Raw genomic sequence first — 16,756 nt, forward strand, 5'->3', positions numbered from 1 at the left:
AATGGCATATGCAAATTAGCATGGGGCCCCTGGGTAAGTGTGAGCAGGTTTATGGATTAAAATGGCCTTGATTATGTAAATTAGCATGTACTTGTAATCTTTCTCATTGTTGGTATTCATTATATTTATAATGAACAATAGATAGAATTTTGTTTATAATTTTTAATAAGTATTATAATTTAAAATGATCCTCTTGATGTTAAACTTTAACATAAAAGTTATGGGAGATTTTTTTTTTACGTGTTATAAATTATTTCAGCTTCAAAATCTGAATTCTTGGCTGTAGATAAATATTGCTTTTGTTTTGGTTTTATTTATTTTTTAACATGTTATAAATTATTTCAACATTAATATCTGAATTCTTGTAACAGATAAATATAGTTTTTCCTTCTGTTTTATTTGTAAACTTAACTTTTTATGAATTTTTATGTTAAATTATAGTATTTGGAATTGTAAATTTAACTTCAGCATTGATCCTATTGATTCTATTGTAAACGTGTAAAGTAGAAAGTTCGAGCAGAACTAGGAGAATCATTCATTTTTTTGTTGAGTCTTTTTTATTATTCTGTATTTCATTTATGTATGAATGTTATTTTTATATGATGTAATTTTTTACTACTACTAAATTTTATAAGAAAGTTTTCCCTTAATTATTATTGCATTTTAAATTTCAGGTTATGTAGGAACTGCCCACAATGCAATCATCGTATTTTCAGCATGCTACTTACCTGACCATTGTCGAAAAGACTATGACTATGTGATGGATAATTTATTTCTGTTAGTAATAATAAATAAATATATAGCCATATTATTTATTTTTTAGACTACTGAAGTCTTTAATTTTCTTAATATGAATCCTGTGTTAACCCTTTAAAAGCAGGAATGTTTGATTAATAGAAATGATTAATTCAAAGCTGACTGAATTCACATAATTCCTTTTTTTTTTTTTTTATCTATCTTTTGATATTTTAGTATCATTATGTGAAATAGTGGTAACTCCAGGAAAAAAAAAAAAACTTACGAGTATAATCATTTTTTATGACATGTAAATTGGACAGTTGAGTGACAAAATTGATCTAAAATTTGCCATTTCATTGTAAATTATACATATGTGCAATAAAAACTAAAACTTGCAAGTTGTACCCAATAGAAAATTAAAATGTCTATAAAAAAAGTTATAAAATATGTTGAGATGTGAAAAAAGAAATTCACTTTCTTCAAATCCACTTGAAAAAAATTCACCACTTTTCAATCAAAAATTAATTTTTTTATAAATTTAATTTTTAATTTGAATTTCATTTATTAAAACAATCATGATTTTATTTTAAAATACATATTTATTGTAATTACATTGCAGTATAGTCTTGTCAGCCCTTTATTGGTTAGGCTTTAATTTAAATGACTAGACATATGTATCTTCTTAATTAAACTGACACATTATATGGTTACAGGCAATGGACAAAAACTGAGCCAGTGAAGGAAAAACTAATAACTTTTTAAATTTACATCTGAACAATCTGCCTCCCTCCTTTAGCAAGCAAAAGGAAGAATTTTCACATTACCATGATATTTATTATCAGAAGGTTCCAGCTTGAAGATTATAAAATAGGATTTCACTGCTTTTTACTGTTATGTAACTGGTCGCAACAATGAATATCATCAAGTGTCATGTAAATTAAATTCTGGAAAAGAAGAAATGACCAGTCAAAGAATTTAAATCACATGCATGTCTTATTAGAGGTAGAACAAGGTGAAGAATTAATTAATTAAAGAAATCTTAATAATGACTTAAAATTAATAAATAAAATTATGTTACATACATATATAACTGTGAATGTAATCATGTATGTGCCATTGAGTCTGCTTGAATTTAATACTTAACATGTAAATATTTTGATTCTTAACTAGCATTTAATGTTTAATTGAAAATGTAAGTAATTTTAATTTTCTTGATTAAGAACAAGGAGACATATTTAATGCATAATATTTTTTTTTTTACTTAAAGTATTTTAAACATGCCTATAGTTCAGTATCAGTAATCAGTTAGCTCTCTTTTAGTAATCTTTTTATATGTAAATTAAATGTATATAGTGTACTTAGCTGAGGTAGAAACTTCCTAGATTAAAATTACTGGAAATTAAGTATATATGGTAAAATATAACTGAAACTTTTAGTAATTTATTTTTTTTTCTTTCCATTTTAGGTATGTAATAAATACTCTTGATGAATTAGTGGCTGAAGATTATGTTTTAGTTTATTTTCATGGGGCGACTGATCGAAGTAATATGCCAAGCTTTAGTTGGTTAAAACGTTGTTATCAAATGATTGACAGAAGGTAATTTTTTATTATACATATTTTATTTTGGAAAAACTAATTGTGTAAGTAATAGTATCACTAGATGAGATAGAGTTTACTCTAAAAAGTAGTTCTAGTATTCATTATAGTACTTCAATTATTTAGTAAAAATTTTTTGTTGTCAAATTTTTATTTCATCTAGAATTACTTGTAAATCAGTGTCTGAAATAAATTGCATGAGAATTGATACATAGCAATTCATTTTATGTTCTGTATTTATCTATATTCAAAATCATATAGCGTATTGATACTTTGAAGTAAATGAATCTATTTATCAAAGTAATTGATTAGATAGGTTATGAAAATGTGAAATTTGCTTTATTTATAGTTATTTATGTATGCAGCAAATTAATATATAAATATTAATTAAGATTAAGAAAAATGTAATACTATAAATATCAAATATTTTATATGGAAACGTTTGAAAATAATTCTTATTTAAGTATAATAAGGATCCAATAAATAGAATTTCTTTCATTTTTCTATCCTCTGTAATTCATGAGAACTAACTTCGTTGATTTTTTAAAGTTGAAAGATTTTCCGTTTTCCTGTTTAAGAAAATTAAATTCATGAATTGAAGCTGAACATATAATTTTCACAGAACTGGAATCAAAATTGTGGTTAAGTGTTCAGCTGTAATTAATTATTGAAGAGATTTGTTTCTTTCTTCTTTTCAAACAAGATCTATATTCCTTGATGCAAAATTTTAATGGTCTTATAAGTTGATTAATATAGGCTCAAGAACTCTTGTGTTTCTCAAACCCAAGTACATTAACCAATTTGCATCTTGGTGGGAGCCAATAGAAATGGAAGTAATTCTAAAGGCAAAAGTGATTAGATAACTGATGAATAAACATAAACTCAACACATGAAAGTACTGAGCAGTTACATATTTAGCAGCTAATTCCAGTATTCAAATCAAATCAATATTCTTATGCATAGTTGGCAGAGACAGTTGTATATTATACCAATATTCAGTTATTCTGAATTTGTGATCTTCAGTAACTGGACTGACTGTGATCCACCTGTAATAATTTCATCATAATTTTTTTTATTACTTGTATCAAGTTTCATTATGATTGAACAGTTTTTGTAAATTTATGGATTTTTGCACCACAGTATATGTTTCTTGAATAATATTTTATCAAAATACCAATAGCAAAATTTTGCTATGTTTGTATATGTCATAATTTCAACAGAATAATTATCTAAATGAGTGATATTTAATTTTTATCTATAAGCTATCCATACCTCTAATCAATAAATTAAACTGATTGTCTTCTGCAGCTTTAACATAGTAAAGTGTTTAAAACTATCATGACAAGCAGCCTATAAAAGTACATATATATTTCAGTGATGTGAAGTTTTCGAAAAGTGAAACAGAATGTTGAAATGCAGAATTCTAAATTAACATTATCATATTTATTCAAAAATGAAATTTGATTTTATATATATATATAATTTTAAAACATATATATATATTTGTTTTAAAATTGGCTGGATCTTACAATCAGACATATTGATAAAGAAATTAAATTATCTTTCTGTTTAAATACTAAATAAACCACATAAGTAATTGCCATGTATATAAAATGCCAATCATAATAGCCACTTCTAGCTGGACAGTTTGTTTATGCCTGCATCCATTATATGGAGTAATGTCATACCTGAAATGTTAACCACTAATAATGGTCACTAATAACAGTCACAGTTAATGATACTATTATTCCAAGCAAAAGAAATTTAAAAAAAAAATGAAATTTTCTTTCTTGGATTTATTGCAAGACAAGATAAATACTTATCTACAATTTTATTTCTTAAAGTTTTTCCTAATGTTTAAAGCTTAGTTTTGTGTAAATATGGTAACTTTTCTTTATAGTCAAACTAGTGACCCACTCCGGCTTCGCACGGGTATAAAATATATAGCCTATGTCACTCACTGAAAAACGTATAAGATACGTATTCTATTAAGTTCTTTTTCTGAACTTACATACCTCACCTTAAATTGCGATTTTTGAAAATAATTTTCCTAATATTAAATTGATTTAACTCTAAATTTTAACCAAGATCTTAATAGAAAATTCCAATCCATAAATTATGGTTTTATTTAATTTAATCTTATCTAACCTTATGTACTTATAATTACTATAAGTGCGATTTAAAAATTAACCTTAGAATAGAATATCATTTATATTTTAAAACTACTATCATACAATTATTTATCGCAACTTACTTATAATAACCGATACGTTGTCGCACTGAAAAGCACATTTTTATTAAGTATATTGTTATTTTCTTCGCTAGAGAGCTATAATAATAAACGCGTCCGATCGCTGCTAAATTCAAAGTGCTATAGGGAGAACCGCGGCCTCCGACGCGCTATTTATAGGCATGCTTCCGCCGCCCTGGCCGGCCGGTACCGCCGCAAACGCTACGTCCCACAATTTTTTAAATCTGTAGACCTTTTCAATGTGTACAATATTTAGTACATTATTTTGATAAATCTCATAGGGTTCAGCCTGCATTTGGCAATGTAAGCGGAAAAAATGTAGTTATTTACGACATCACATTAGAAACCTAAAAAATAACAGTATTTCTCCATTATTTAATGGATGTTATTATACATATAAACCTTCTTCTTCAATCACTTTATCTATTAAAAGAAACCGCATCAAAATCCGTTGCGTAGTTTTAAAGATTTAAGTATACATAAGGATATAGGGACAGAGAAAGCGACTTTGTTTTATACTATGTAGTGATTTGTGAATACTCAAATTTTTGCTGCTGCTTTTAAATTCAACCAAAGTTTGACTATATCTGTATTTATTAATATGTCTGTATTTGATGATTTTATGGTAAAAGAGTTAGAAGTCTTTATTAAGGTATCTGCTGAAAAAAACAAATTTAGACAAAATAAAGGTATTTTTTAAGCAAAATAACTTTTTAATACCCATTATCCACACTTATTAAATAAAGCTAATATAGTTAAAATTTTAAGAAAGTTACGTTTTTGGTATTTTATAACTGACATTTTCCTAAAAATGCATCATTCAAATGGCATTTTCTTTAGATTACGAAAGAACTTGAAAGGTCTGTATCTAGTTCATCCTACATTTTGGTTGAAGACAATTGTCATCATGACGAGGCCTTTTATTAGGTTTGTATCTGATCCACACTGCAAAAATGTTTAAATTATACTCATAACTTTTATATTTTTTAGTTTATTACTTATGTTTCATACCTTCATATATTAGCATATAGAATGATCTAAAAGTCAGTAAACATTAATAAAATTGTATTTCAGTATGTTTTCAGGATACAGTAATGCATTTAAAACAAAAATATGTCTAATTTTTATTTATTTATTAGAAATTTTACTTTTTAATTTATAATAGTCATCACATCCATAAGAATGCTTCATCCAAAAAAAATACCAGCTGCTGAATGAGCAGCCATCATTATTGAATATCATTATTGCAATTATGCCAGTGTAAAGACTTTAAGGCATTTCTTCTATATCTTTTTGTGGCACAATGACTTGAATTTTAGCCTAGCATAGTAAAAATTCTGTATTCAGTGCACTTTTTTTTTCGGGGGGGGGGGGGGGGAAAGCTGTCATGTTGCAGATAATTCACTTTTCTACCAGTGACCATTTAATTTTCTGAGTTAACTTAAAAATTTAGGCAACTTATAATATGACTGTTTGATGAAGAAAAGAATATTTCTTTTCCGTTGACACTTGTCTTGACACATTCTGTCTTGTGTTTTCAAATTTATCATGTAGTAGGTAAGCCTTTATTAAGTGCACGTTGAGCTGATACTAAATTAAACCTAAAATTCAAAGGATACAAACTGCATAAAAAAAAAAAAAGAATTCCATCACAAATCTTCTCGCGTATTTAATACATGTAGAATATATGTGTAGAATCATAATGATCTGTGCTTTAGTTATCTAGCATTCCGTTTTATCTGATATGCCATGAAAACCTAATTCTTCAAAATTATTAGCTCAGGCTCTTAGCCTAAAATGTGATTTTGCATGGTTTACTGTAAATGCATTGTTCATTCAGAAAAACATAAGATATTATTCTTTCATATTTAATCTGTCTGTTATTATTACTAAACTAAACTATTTAAAAGCGTTAGATGCTGTTCTTAAAAATATTCTTATTTTTTTTACTTTTTAATCTGAGTTATTTAAATAAAAATGCATTTAATTCATAATAAATCTAATTACAAACTAATAAAATTGGTATTGTGTATCTTAGAGTCTTCTGAAAAAATGTAAAATCAAGTCAATTGCCTCTCAGAATAGATTAAGATTTTTCATTAAAATTAATATGAAAGGTTTAATTTTGCAGGTTATTAAAAAAGGGTATAAATTATTTTTATTTATTTCTTTATTTTTCTTGCCAAAAGTTTTGTGCTGAGTAACAGCAAATTATATGTTAATATTTGTTGATTTTGACTGTTTAAAGTTGTAAAGTTAAAATTATTTCTATATCTGCATCACTTTGTTACTTATTTCAATTTAAATATACAAGGCAAGTTAAATAAAATGCACATGTAATCTTTCTTGGCTTTATATACACAATTATATAAAATGTAAACTAAGTAATATGCCTTTTAATATATATGTACTTTTTTTTTACAGCTCAAAATTTAGTCGAAAATTGAAGTTTGTCTACAGCTTGAAAGAGCTTTCTCTTCTCATACCTCTAGATCAGGTATCAATTCCTGATAAAGTAAAACAGTAAGTAATAAATGTAATGTTTTCCTCTTAATTAATAAAAATCGAAAAATTTGTTTTAAAATTTTCTAAAACCATTTTTTATTCAAAGAGCTATTTAAATTTTTCAGAACTGTTGAATAGTTGTATGAAAAGGTGCTTATTTGCTTTTTTCCCCCTTGTGTATGTGTATCTTTTTAATTTACGTATTTTATGATTACTGCAAATTTGTAATTTGTTTTGTAGAGTAACCAAATTTTACTCTAAAAATTTGAGATAATTCATGCATACTTTGTTTCCTTCCCTTATAATATATATAATTTAAAATTCAACCAAGCCACACCAGAATGTTTAAAATATATAGGAATTAGAGCATCATCTAAATTACATGCATCCAATATTCAGTGGCTTATGTTCATTGATGTGACCTACATGGTATCACAAAAAAATTAAGAACAAAAAATTTTTAATTAAATTTTAAAAAGGATAGTTCAGCCGATCTTAAATTGTGAATGCCATTTGATTAACTGATTTTTATTGGCTACAGTTATTTAATTTAATGAACAGAATGCATCTTCCGTTCAAGTCAAAAGCGACTAATAAATAATGTAAAGAAGAATGTCTTTGTTCAAAATTACACTGAAATTGTGAAAGTTTCTCAGTAACAGGAACAAATTATTCACACCAAAAAGTATGTGGCATTGATCACAAATGTGTCAGGAAATTTAATATTCATAATATAAGAATTAAAAAAATTCCAGTTGCATTTCAGTATGATTTCTACTTATTCTCAGTTAATATCAAAATTATTTAATTATGAATGCAATATATACATTTAATATGTGATGTAAAGAATATTTTATTTGTTTGAAATTTTGTTTTGCTTATCTGAAAAAAATATCCAGCATTTCATGAACAATCCCTTTTCATGATGTGTCTCTTTTTTTAAAAGCATATATTTATGAGTAATGTTTTCCTCAAAGTGAAACATACGAAATTAGAATAAGAATTAAAATTTCTGACCAACATCTTGATTGTTTACTCTTAGCTATCAATATTATGTCTATCAAGCTAGATATACAAATAAGTATACTAGTAATAAAAATATACGGTTGTATGTTTACGTAAAATATGTTGTCATATTTTTCTCTAATCTCGTATGGATTAAAAAGTAAGGGTAATGTCATCTGACACAATAGCGATATAATTACATTTGTCTCTTTTATAAGTATTCTATGTACAATCCCTGTGGACTGTGTACAGTCCCTTATGTGATATGTTTTTGTTGTGTAATTAATTTTGCATATCATTATTAAACCATGGACTCGGGAGCTCCAAAAGAATTGGAAGTTCCGTTGTCTAAATCTCATACACCATTCTGATTATTGTTGTTCAATTCGTAATTAAGAAATATATTAAAATAAATTATAACATATAATCTATCTTTGTCAGATAGCTTTGCAGAATAATCTTTATCATTTTTTACATATATTATATATTGCAATCTTATGTAGGAAAAAGTCTTTAAACTTTTTTTTTTAATTTGAACACCATCTTTGTCAATAGAAAGTAAAGTGCATAAATTTTGAGATAAATTAGTGAAATTGGGAAATACAGAAAAAACATCTAAATATTCCAATTGAAAATTTTTTATGGAGAGAGATGTTTCTTGAATTATGCAAAAGCCATTTGGGATGAGTATGATTTAAATTTTTTATTCGGAATGCTTTGATGCGTAATTAGTTAGATAGGAATATCTGTCTGCAAGATTTATCTGATAATAACTACATCAGAAAAACCAAGGAATTGAAATTTAGTGAAGAAATAAGCCATAATAATTCATGTTTGAATTTAAATCTACAGACATGCTTTCAACTATTCAATCATACTAACAAATACTAATAAACCACACTATTTTTATTCACTAACAACAGAATTAATTATAAACCATATAAAGTACAAAAAAAGATCTCTTTATATAAAGCTGAATAAAATATCCATAATGAAATAATGGAAGTAGTCATCACAAAAAGAATACAGAAGCACATCCAATGTTAATGCATTTATTAACAGGAAGTACTGATTAAAATTAAATCACAAACCAATTTTTTTTTTTAATTTCTTTTCTCTAAAGTGGTAAAAATAACTTGGTTTATTCCCCAGCTGAAACAAACATTTACTCTTGGGCTCGTTTTAAGTAGGTTTCTTTGAAAAGAATATACCTGTTAGTGGGTAGAGTAGACTTTTTAAATATTGCATATGATAGGAAGATCAGGATTCTATGAGAACATGTTATATCAAAATAAGGGGACACAACTGATCTGTGAAACTAATTAATTCTAGTTATGCTAGGAAGGAGTTTCTAATGACTTCCATGGCACGATGGTAGTATGCTCCTATGCTGACAAAAGATCATAAATTTGACTCTCATTTTAGACAGACTTAAAAAGTATTATTCAGTACACATTGCCTGTTTGAAAAGACAACAGTATATATTACAGTTTTCTTTGAATGATTCTTGATGCATTAGATAATTTTATTTATTCCATATTTTTGTGTTTTATATATGAAGTTTGTTGTCAAATTTTATGTCTCAATATCATTAAGGCTTTTCATTTTATGCCTCTATAAATTGCTTCTCTTAACATTTTTTTTTCTTAAATTAGTGATACTAATTTACTAACATATTCTTAACTATTCAAAGATTTGATGTGGACCTATTTCCGGATTCGTAAAACAGCTGCAGAAAGCCATGGTATGTGTAGGAAATCTCTATTAATGTTATTAACATTTCTTTAGAAGAGAAAATAGGAAATCTCATTTGTATTGTTTAAATTCTCCAAGCATATTCTTTTTCTTTTCTGGTTCTTTTTTACTTTGTTTTTTCTTTCTGTAATCTAATTTGTGTTTTTTAATTTATTATTTAAATTGCCTTCATTTTCTTTTCATATTTTGTGAATTGTTTGCATCATATACATTTAGTTAAAAAATATTAGTTTGAAAATGTAAATATTTTTCATACTTATCTAATTTTCTATGTAAATTACATATAATAATTTAATTTCTTGATGAAATGTTCAATTCTTCATTCTGTCTGGCCCTTCAAACTAATAGAATCTAATATTTAACAATGTTTATTGGTGGGCTAATCTTTAATTTCTTAGCTTCCAACATACCATACATGGCCATGCATAATTTTTTTACATAGGTCCATCATATCAATGTGAAAGATAAGAATCGAAAAGTTAAGATCTGAACGAAAGTTAATAATATTCTGTTCCTGACAATATGAAGACCTCGTTATGACAGTATGAACCTTTCCTCTCCAGGTATCAAACTGAATAAACACAAATTAATTAAACTTTTCAAAAACGGAAAAGTTACTTGAAAATTAAAATGAGAAAAGAAAAAATTTTAAATTACAGAACAACATACATAACAAAACAAATACCAAAATAATTTCTTATTAATCTCCTCTTTTAATGCTTGAAACAAAACTTGTCAAGAGAAAATTGTTTTGAAGCCTTGAACCAAGTTGTTTAATGAGTTCAGAATACATGTTTTGTTCCTTTGAATCATTTGAGACCTTGAACTGCTGTTCATTTTATAACAAATTTCTAAAAGGTCTCAAATGCTCAGAACTTTTCCCTACATGCATTCGTACTCAAATTAAACCAAAATTATATACAAATGCTTAAAAGTAGTACAAAAACTAAATTATACAAATGTAAATTAAATCAAAAAGGAAATTCTAAAAAAAATAATAATAATTAATGAAGCAGTTTTCTATTTAAACTTGAAAAATAGATTGTTCAGTCGATTTATATATAACCTAATACAAGGGCTGATTACCTGAAAATTTTTTTATCATCTTGTGAATTTTAATTTATGCCAAAAGAGAATGAATAAAAATACTGGTGGAGAAATCAGAGTTAATTATGAAAAAAAAAAGTTTAAGAAGAACAAAAATGAATGAAAAATAACACCTTTCTTAAAATCTCCATTTCCAACAAAGCGCTTCAAGTGTTAAAAGAATGGATGCTGATAGGTTTGTTTAAATTTAAACAAACTGTGCCTAAGAGTATACTAGAAAAAGGGGATGAGTCGAACCAAACTGATAAAGCCATTGAAGGTCGAATAGAAAAGAACTAAAAACAATTAAAAAGCCTGTGCTTTCTAGGTATGTTTCAACTGGTGGAAAAGTGGAATGGGAGGTTGTTAACTTGTGTTAAGTTCTGTTTGAAGCATTAAACAGAGGAGATTAATAAGAAATTATTTTAGTATTTGTTCTGTTATGTGTCTTGTTCTGTAATTGTAATATTTTTCTTTTCTGATTTTAATTTTCATGTATTTGAAAAGTTCATTAATTTGCGTTTATTGAGTTTCTTAACTTTTACCCGGAGAGGCAAGGTTTAGACCTTCATATTTTCAGGAACAGAATGTTTTTCATTTTCTTTCCAATCTTTGCTTTTTGATTTATATGTATATATATATATATAGACTTCGTATGTAAAAAAGTAAACAATATGCATAAGAATTTGAATATTCTGATACAAAGAATTTATATGGTATTTTTTCCTCTGGGTATGTGTAATAGCAAAAAGTTCTTAGACAAAATGTTCAGTAAATCGAAGTCATGGCCCAATTATGAAACTTCATTCTTCTATATTTGGAGGGGAAAACAAAGTAACTGTTAAGTAGTCAAATGTTATTAGTAAACCTTATGCTTTTTATTATGACAATGCTTCTTTATTATTTTTGAGTGATGATGTATGCAGCTGATTTATAAACCATATGTGTTATATATTTCTGTTAAAATTTTTAGTGAAATAAATTTTTGCCTTTATGTAAAGCAATATGATTATTTATAAGTTTATATACTAAACAAATTATAATTCAGTAATCTCTAGAATAGCTTAAATAAATAATAATAATAATAATAGGCTTAATCTCCCTTTATGTGTGTGTCAATAAATTAAATTTTTAAAAATTTTATTTAAATCACTTTTAGTACATTTGAATAATTTTGTTGCTTTCAATTCAGATGTGTGTTTTAAACATAAACTGTGTATCATCATAATGTCTCATTCCTGCCAGTGTCATTTATCATTTGCATTTTAGTTGAGAATAATTTTTGTGCAGGTATTCGTATATAACTGTCTATAGTTTGGAAAACGTCTGATTTTCTACTATTTTTTATTCTAAAATTATTAGCTAAACATATTTTAAAAAAATGTGGTTTTCAGTTTAAAATTTTCATATTATATTTTATATTGATACACATAAAATAATATTTTATATTTTTATCATTTTAGTTTTGAATTTCAACGCATTGTAAAAGAATATGTCAAGCAAATGAAATCCAAGGATTACAACCAGAGTCCACTGTACATATCTTTTATTGAATCACTGAATCTGTCCTAAGTATAAACACACTAAAATAGAAGAGCTTAATTTAGTAGTTATTAATTTAAAATTGTAATTTCCAATATCAGTGCATATAATTAAATCTATATTCATTCATTAAAATACTGTCTTAAATGTGGTATATCCCCAAATATTACTAGGTTTTTGACAAAAGAATATTTGGCCATGTTTTATCTGAATATGATTTGGAATTCGATTGTCACATTTCATAAATAAAGATTATTATCTATTCATGTAAATTTAAAATATAAACTGAATAGGAAAAACTATCGTAAAGATTGTAATTGCTTCATCTGTGGATGTATGTAAATGAGTATCATACAGTGTAAGTTACTGTAATGGCACTGCATCATTTAAAATTCAAGATGTGCCCAAATCTCTTATACATGTGCAAATTAAGTTGGAAGTATAGTTTACTGACATTAAACACGTCAGTTTCAATAACATTAAAAAATAACATTTATCTTACCATTAAAGGAATTAAGTACCTATCTATTTATATGCACTGTTATTGTTTAAATTCTTTAAAAAAAAATTCTGTAAAAAAATCTTTAAAATCTTGCAAAATTAAACTTTTAAATGGTTTTAATGTCTATTTGTAAGTTTACCGTATATCACATATAAAATGCACTTATTATATTCCCACCTGTCTTTTTACATTTGTATACATACACATTTTGATTGTAAATACAGTAAAGCATATCTTATTCAATTATTTTTCCTGTTTATTATTGTTCATATGTTTAAAAAATTTAAGTTATTTCCTTAATTATTATATTTGTGTTTAAAGAGAGAATGTAAATAAAGCATAAGGAAATATTGTTAAAGTGAGTATAAAATGTGTCTTAGAATAAAGACTGAAAACTCATTAGTATTTACCTCATCATGGTAGAACTATTTGCTATATTTGTATATTGCAGAGACTAATAAAAATACTGATTTATGTAGTTGAGGACTTGTACATCACATGTATTTCATGTTCACTGTAGTTGCCATACTATAGTATGAATTGATAGGTTATTAAGTGTTATTTATTTATGAACAGTTTTTTAATAACATTTTGTTCACATTTATTGAATGTTCAGGAATTAATGTACTTTTGTAATTATATTAAAAAACTATACATTGTGCTTTTTTTTTTTTTTTTTTTTTTTTTGTTTAAAAAAATTATAGTGCATGTGTGCAGATGAATAGCAATTTTTTTTTATCAGAGAAGAGTGGTGTGCCAAATTATTCTTTATTAGAATACTATTCACATAATATATATACTATTTAAACTTCCCATAATCTGCAGCACTAATATAATTCTCTAAAGCGTTGGGTGCCTTTTTTTCTTCTTTTTTCTCTTGAAGGAATTTTAAATATAAAAATTCAAATTCCTAAAATATGGAAGAATAATTTTTGTTGTTCATGTGATCTGCTTTAGAAATATTTGAATTTTTATACTTAATACTCGAAATTCTATGTATCCTCTTCTTTTGGATAATCATTCTAGGAAAGAATATGTTATAGAATTTTAATAATTAATTTCTAACAGATATATAGATAATATTTTGGGGGAAAGAGAAATATAATTAGTTTCAGAGAATTTACTCAGTAAAAAAACGATTATCATATAGTTAAAATATTCTGAATTCTTTTGGAATCATGAATTAGCTTATTTTTATAGCTATGCATTAATGACACTTTTATGTATTAAAAAATTTCTTCTATAGGAAATATTTTTCTTTCTTCTGAAATAATGTGTTTAATTTGTGCATTTATTAACATTTTAAATAACATCAACAATAGAGAATAACGTAATACACCATCGAAATAAGAAACATTAAAGTATGGTAAGTCGAAATATCAAAGTTAGGAAAGTAAATTTCAAATAAACATTATTATTTTTTTTATTCTGCGGATTAACAGAAATGGTATTAAAATATTCTTGCATAGTTAACAATGATGCCCATGATTGAATTATATAGGCAGTATAAATAAACTTAAAATGGCAAAATACTGTTGTCACTGTTATAATGCCATCCGTAGATTAAAAAACTACACAATATTTACCCAGCACAGTGCTGAATAAATGTGTGCTATACGACAAGATGCTGCATTCTTGTTCATTGCTGTAATATCATTGCTAGAATCAAGAAAACAGCATAGTATATACACATAACACACTTTGCTGAATAATTATGTTCTCTCTCTCAGTGTATATGCGTGAATTCTTTTTTAAATATGTGCTTAAAAATCTGTTAGTTATATTAAAACTTCTTATTTGTTGTAGTTTTCGTTAACACTACTCTTCTAGTAGTGTTCTACTAGAAGAATTAGAATTCTGCACTTTTTTTTTTTCACGCACTGTGCAGTAGTAGAATTTTTAATAACATTCTGAAAATTTTAACATTTAATTATATGTGAAACTTTGCAAGAAAATGTTTATTGTATTTATTTTGAATATATTTCTTGTGTTTAAGCATTCCATGTTTAGTATGGATTTTATTCTTAACGAGCAATTATTTTTATCATTAATTTTAATAGTATCAGTTTTTATTCCATTTGTTATTCAGATGTATGTATTTTTGAATAAATTGCTGTCAAAGTACTTTTAAGAGCCAATTTTACATCAGTCATTCCTGTGCAGTTTCATGTGGAAATGTTTATATTTTTCATTAAAAAGTATTCCCTCCGAACACTGTTTGTGATACCTGAATGCATTTTCTTTGCTGATCTCATTTCTGATTTTCTTTGCAGTCTGCTTATTTGATGCATATTAATGAATTCACTAATACTTGAAACATTTTGCAAACCAGGAACTCCTCATAAACAGAAATTTTATGTAATAATGCAGGAGGAAAGCATTTCTAATTTCTGTTCTTCTTTTTTTTTTTTTTTTTTTTTTTATTATTAAGCATTGTCTTATATTTTGTTAAGTAAAATTTTATATATGAAAGAATTATTAAATTCAAGATGATTTATAAAAATCACCTAAATTATTTCATTTAATTACTTTATAAGCAAACACATAATTGTCTAATGCAATAGTGGTATTCCACCAATAATTAAAGTATTCATTGCATTTAGTTTAAAGCTTTTTGTGCTGATCTTTTAAAAATAAATATTTTATTTTATCAAATATTTATTAAGACTGTATTTTTTTACTATATGTGATCTAATAAGGTTTTAAGTCAGGTAAAAATGTCTTCATTTTTGTTAAATTTGTGTTCATTTTTCCGTGAAATGCTGCAGTTATTTACAGACTAGAGAAGAAATGCCATTGTAAAATAATATTCAGTGTTCATGAACTACAATATGTGTTCTTCATAAAGTATGTAAAAATGCCAAATATTTTTCCACAAATGCTTGTTCCATCCTTTACTGACTGTTTTCCTGTTTGTACTATTGAATAATTTTATCTCTGTGATCACTTCGTCCAGCTGTATGCTCCAATTTTTAACTATTTATTCTATACTTTTTTGAATGTTTATAAATTTATATTTCAAAAAGATTAAAAAAACTGCTTGTTAAGTTTAACAAACTTGATTGTATCTATTAGGTATGGTATTTGTTGGTGGTTCATTATTTAAAAACTTGATGAATGTTATTAACAGCTTATAGATACAGGTAATGTGATCTAAGTTATAATTTTGGAGTGTAAAAAATAATATACATATTATTTTAGCTAAATAAAAAGTTATTTACGCATTTTAACTACAAAAGTGTAATTCCACATAAACTAAGCTGTTAATATTTTCCTAGACATAACATTAAAAATTAGTTTTGATGTATCACTGTTTATGTATATTAACTGAAATATGAACATCAAATGTTATGAAACTTTTATAGATTTTATATTATGTGAAATAACTGAAATGAACTAATAAAAATCTTCAATAAACATTTATTTACCATCCTGAGTGAAATTTACAGCAATATATTATACATAAGATGAAAAATCACAAATTAAGTTAGAATGCCTAATGATGGATAAATGAACCAGTGACCTACAGTAACAAAACACATAAGAAAATTTATACTCATTTAGGAACATAAAATGCCATTTTTTATAATCAACTAACATTTGAAACATTGTCATTTTCTGAAATTTTTATATTTATCTTTATAGTTATAGTTACTTTTATGAGAATTTTCTCTACTTAGTTTATATGCAAAATTTGTAATAAAGTTATTTAAATTTGTCTTAGAGAAATATTTTGAAATAGTAGTGCATTTAGGTCTATAGAATTAAGTCTTTA

At 25.8% G+C, this 16,756-nt stretch overlaps 1 protein-coding gene across 2 annotated transcripts in view; it reads left to right on the forward strand.

Annotated features, from left to right (window-relative positions):
• LOC118192381 (exopolyphosphatase PRUNE1-like) overlaps positions 1–16,409 on the forward strand; it is a 74,598-nt gene extending 58,189 nt beyond the window's left edge. The window contains exons 15-20 of one of the 2 annotated variants that reach the window (XM_035363329.2): positions 675–777; positions 2,204–2,335; positions 5,427–5,513; positions 7,011–7,109; positions 9,790–9,840; positions 12,401–16,409. In XM_035363329.2, coding sequence (XP_035219220.1) covers positions 675–777; positions 2,204–2,335; positions 5,427–5,513; positions 7,011–7,109; positions 9,790–9,820 — 452 coding nt within the window. In that variant the 3' untranslated portion in view covers positions 9,821–9,840; positions 12,401–16,409. The remainder of the gene's footprint in view (positions 1–674; positions 778–2,203; positions 2,336–5,426; positions 5,514–7,010; positions 7,110–9,789; positions 9,841–12,400) is intronic. The other variant, XM_035363328.2, reaches the window with a different exon arrangement.
• Positions 16,410–16,756: the final 347 nt, after the last annotated feature.

Source organism: Stegodyphus dumicola, chromosome 2 (assembly GCF_044657685.1).
Source record: "Stegodyphus dumicola isolate Sdum_Otavi_A_Nest chromosome 2, ASM4465768v1".
NCBI classification, from domain to species: domain Eukaryota; kingdom Metazoa; phylum Arthropoda; class Arachnida; order Araneae; family Eresidae; genus Stegodyphus; species Stegodyphus dumicola.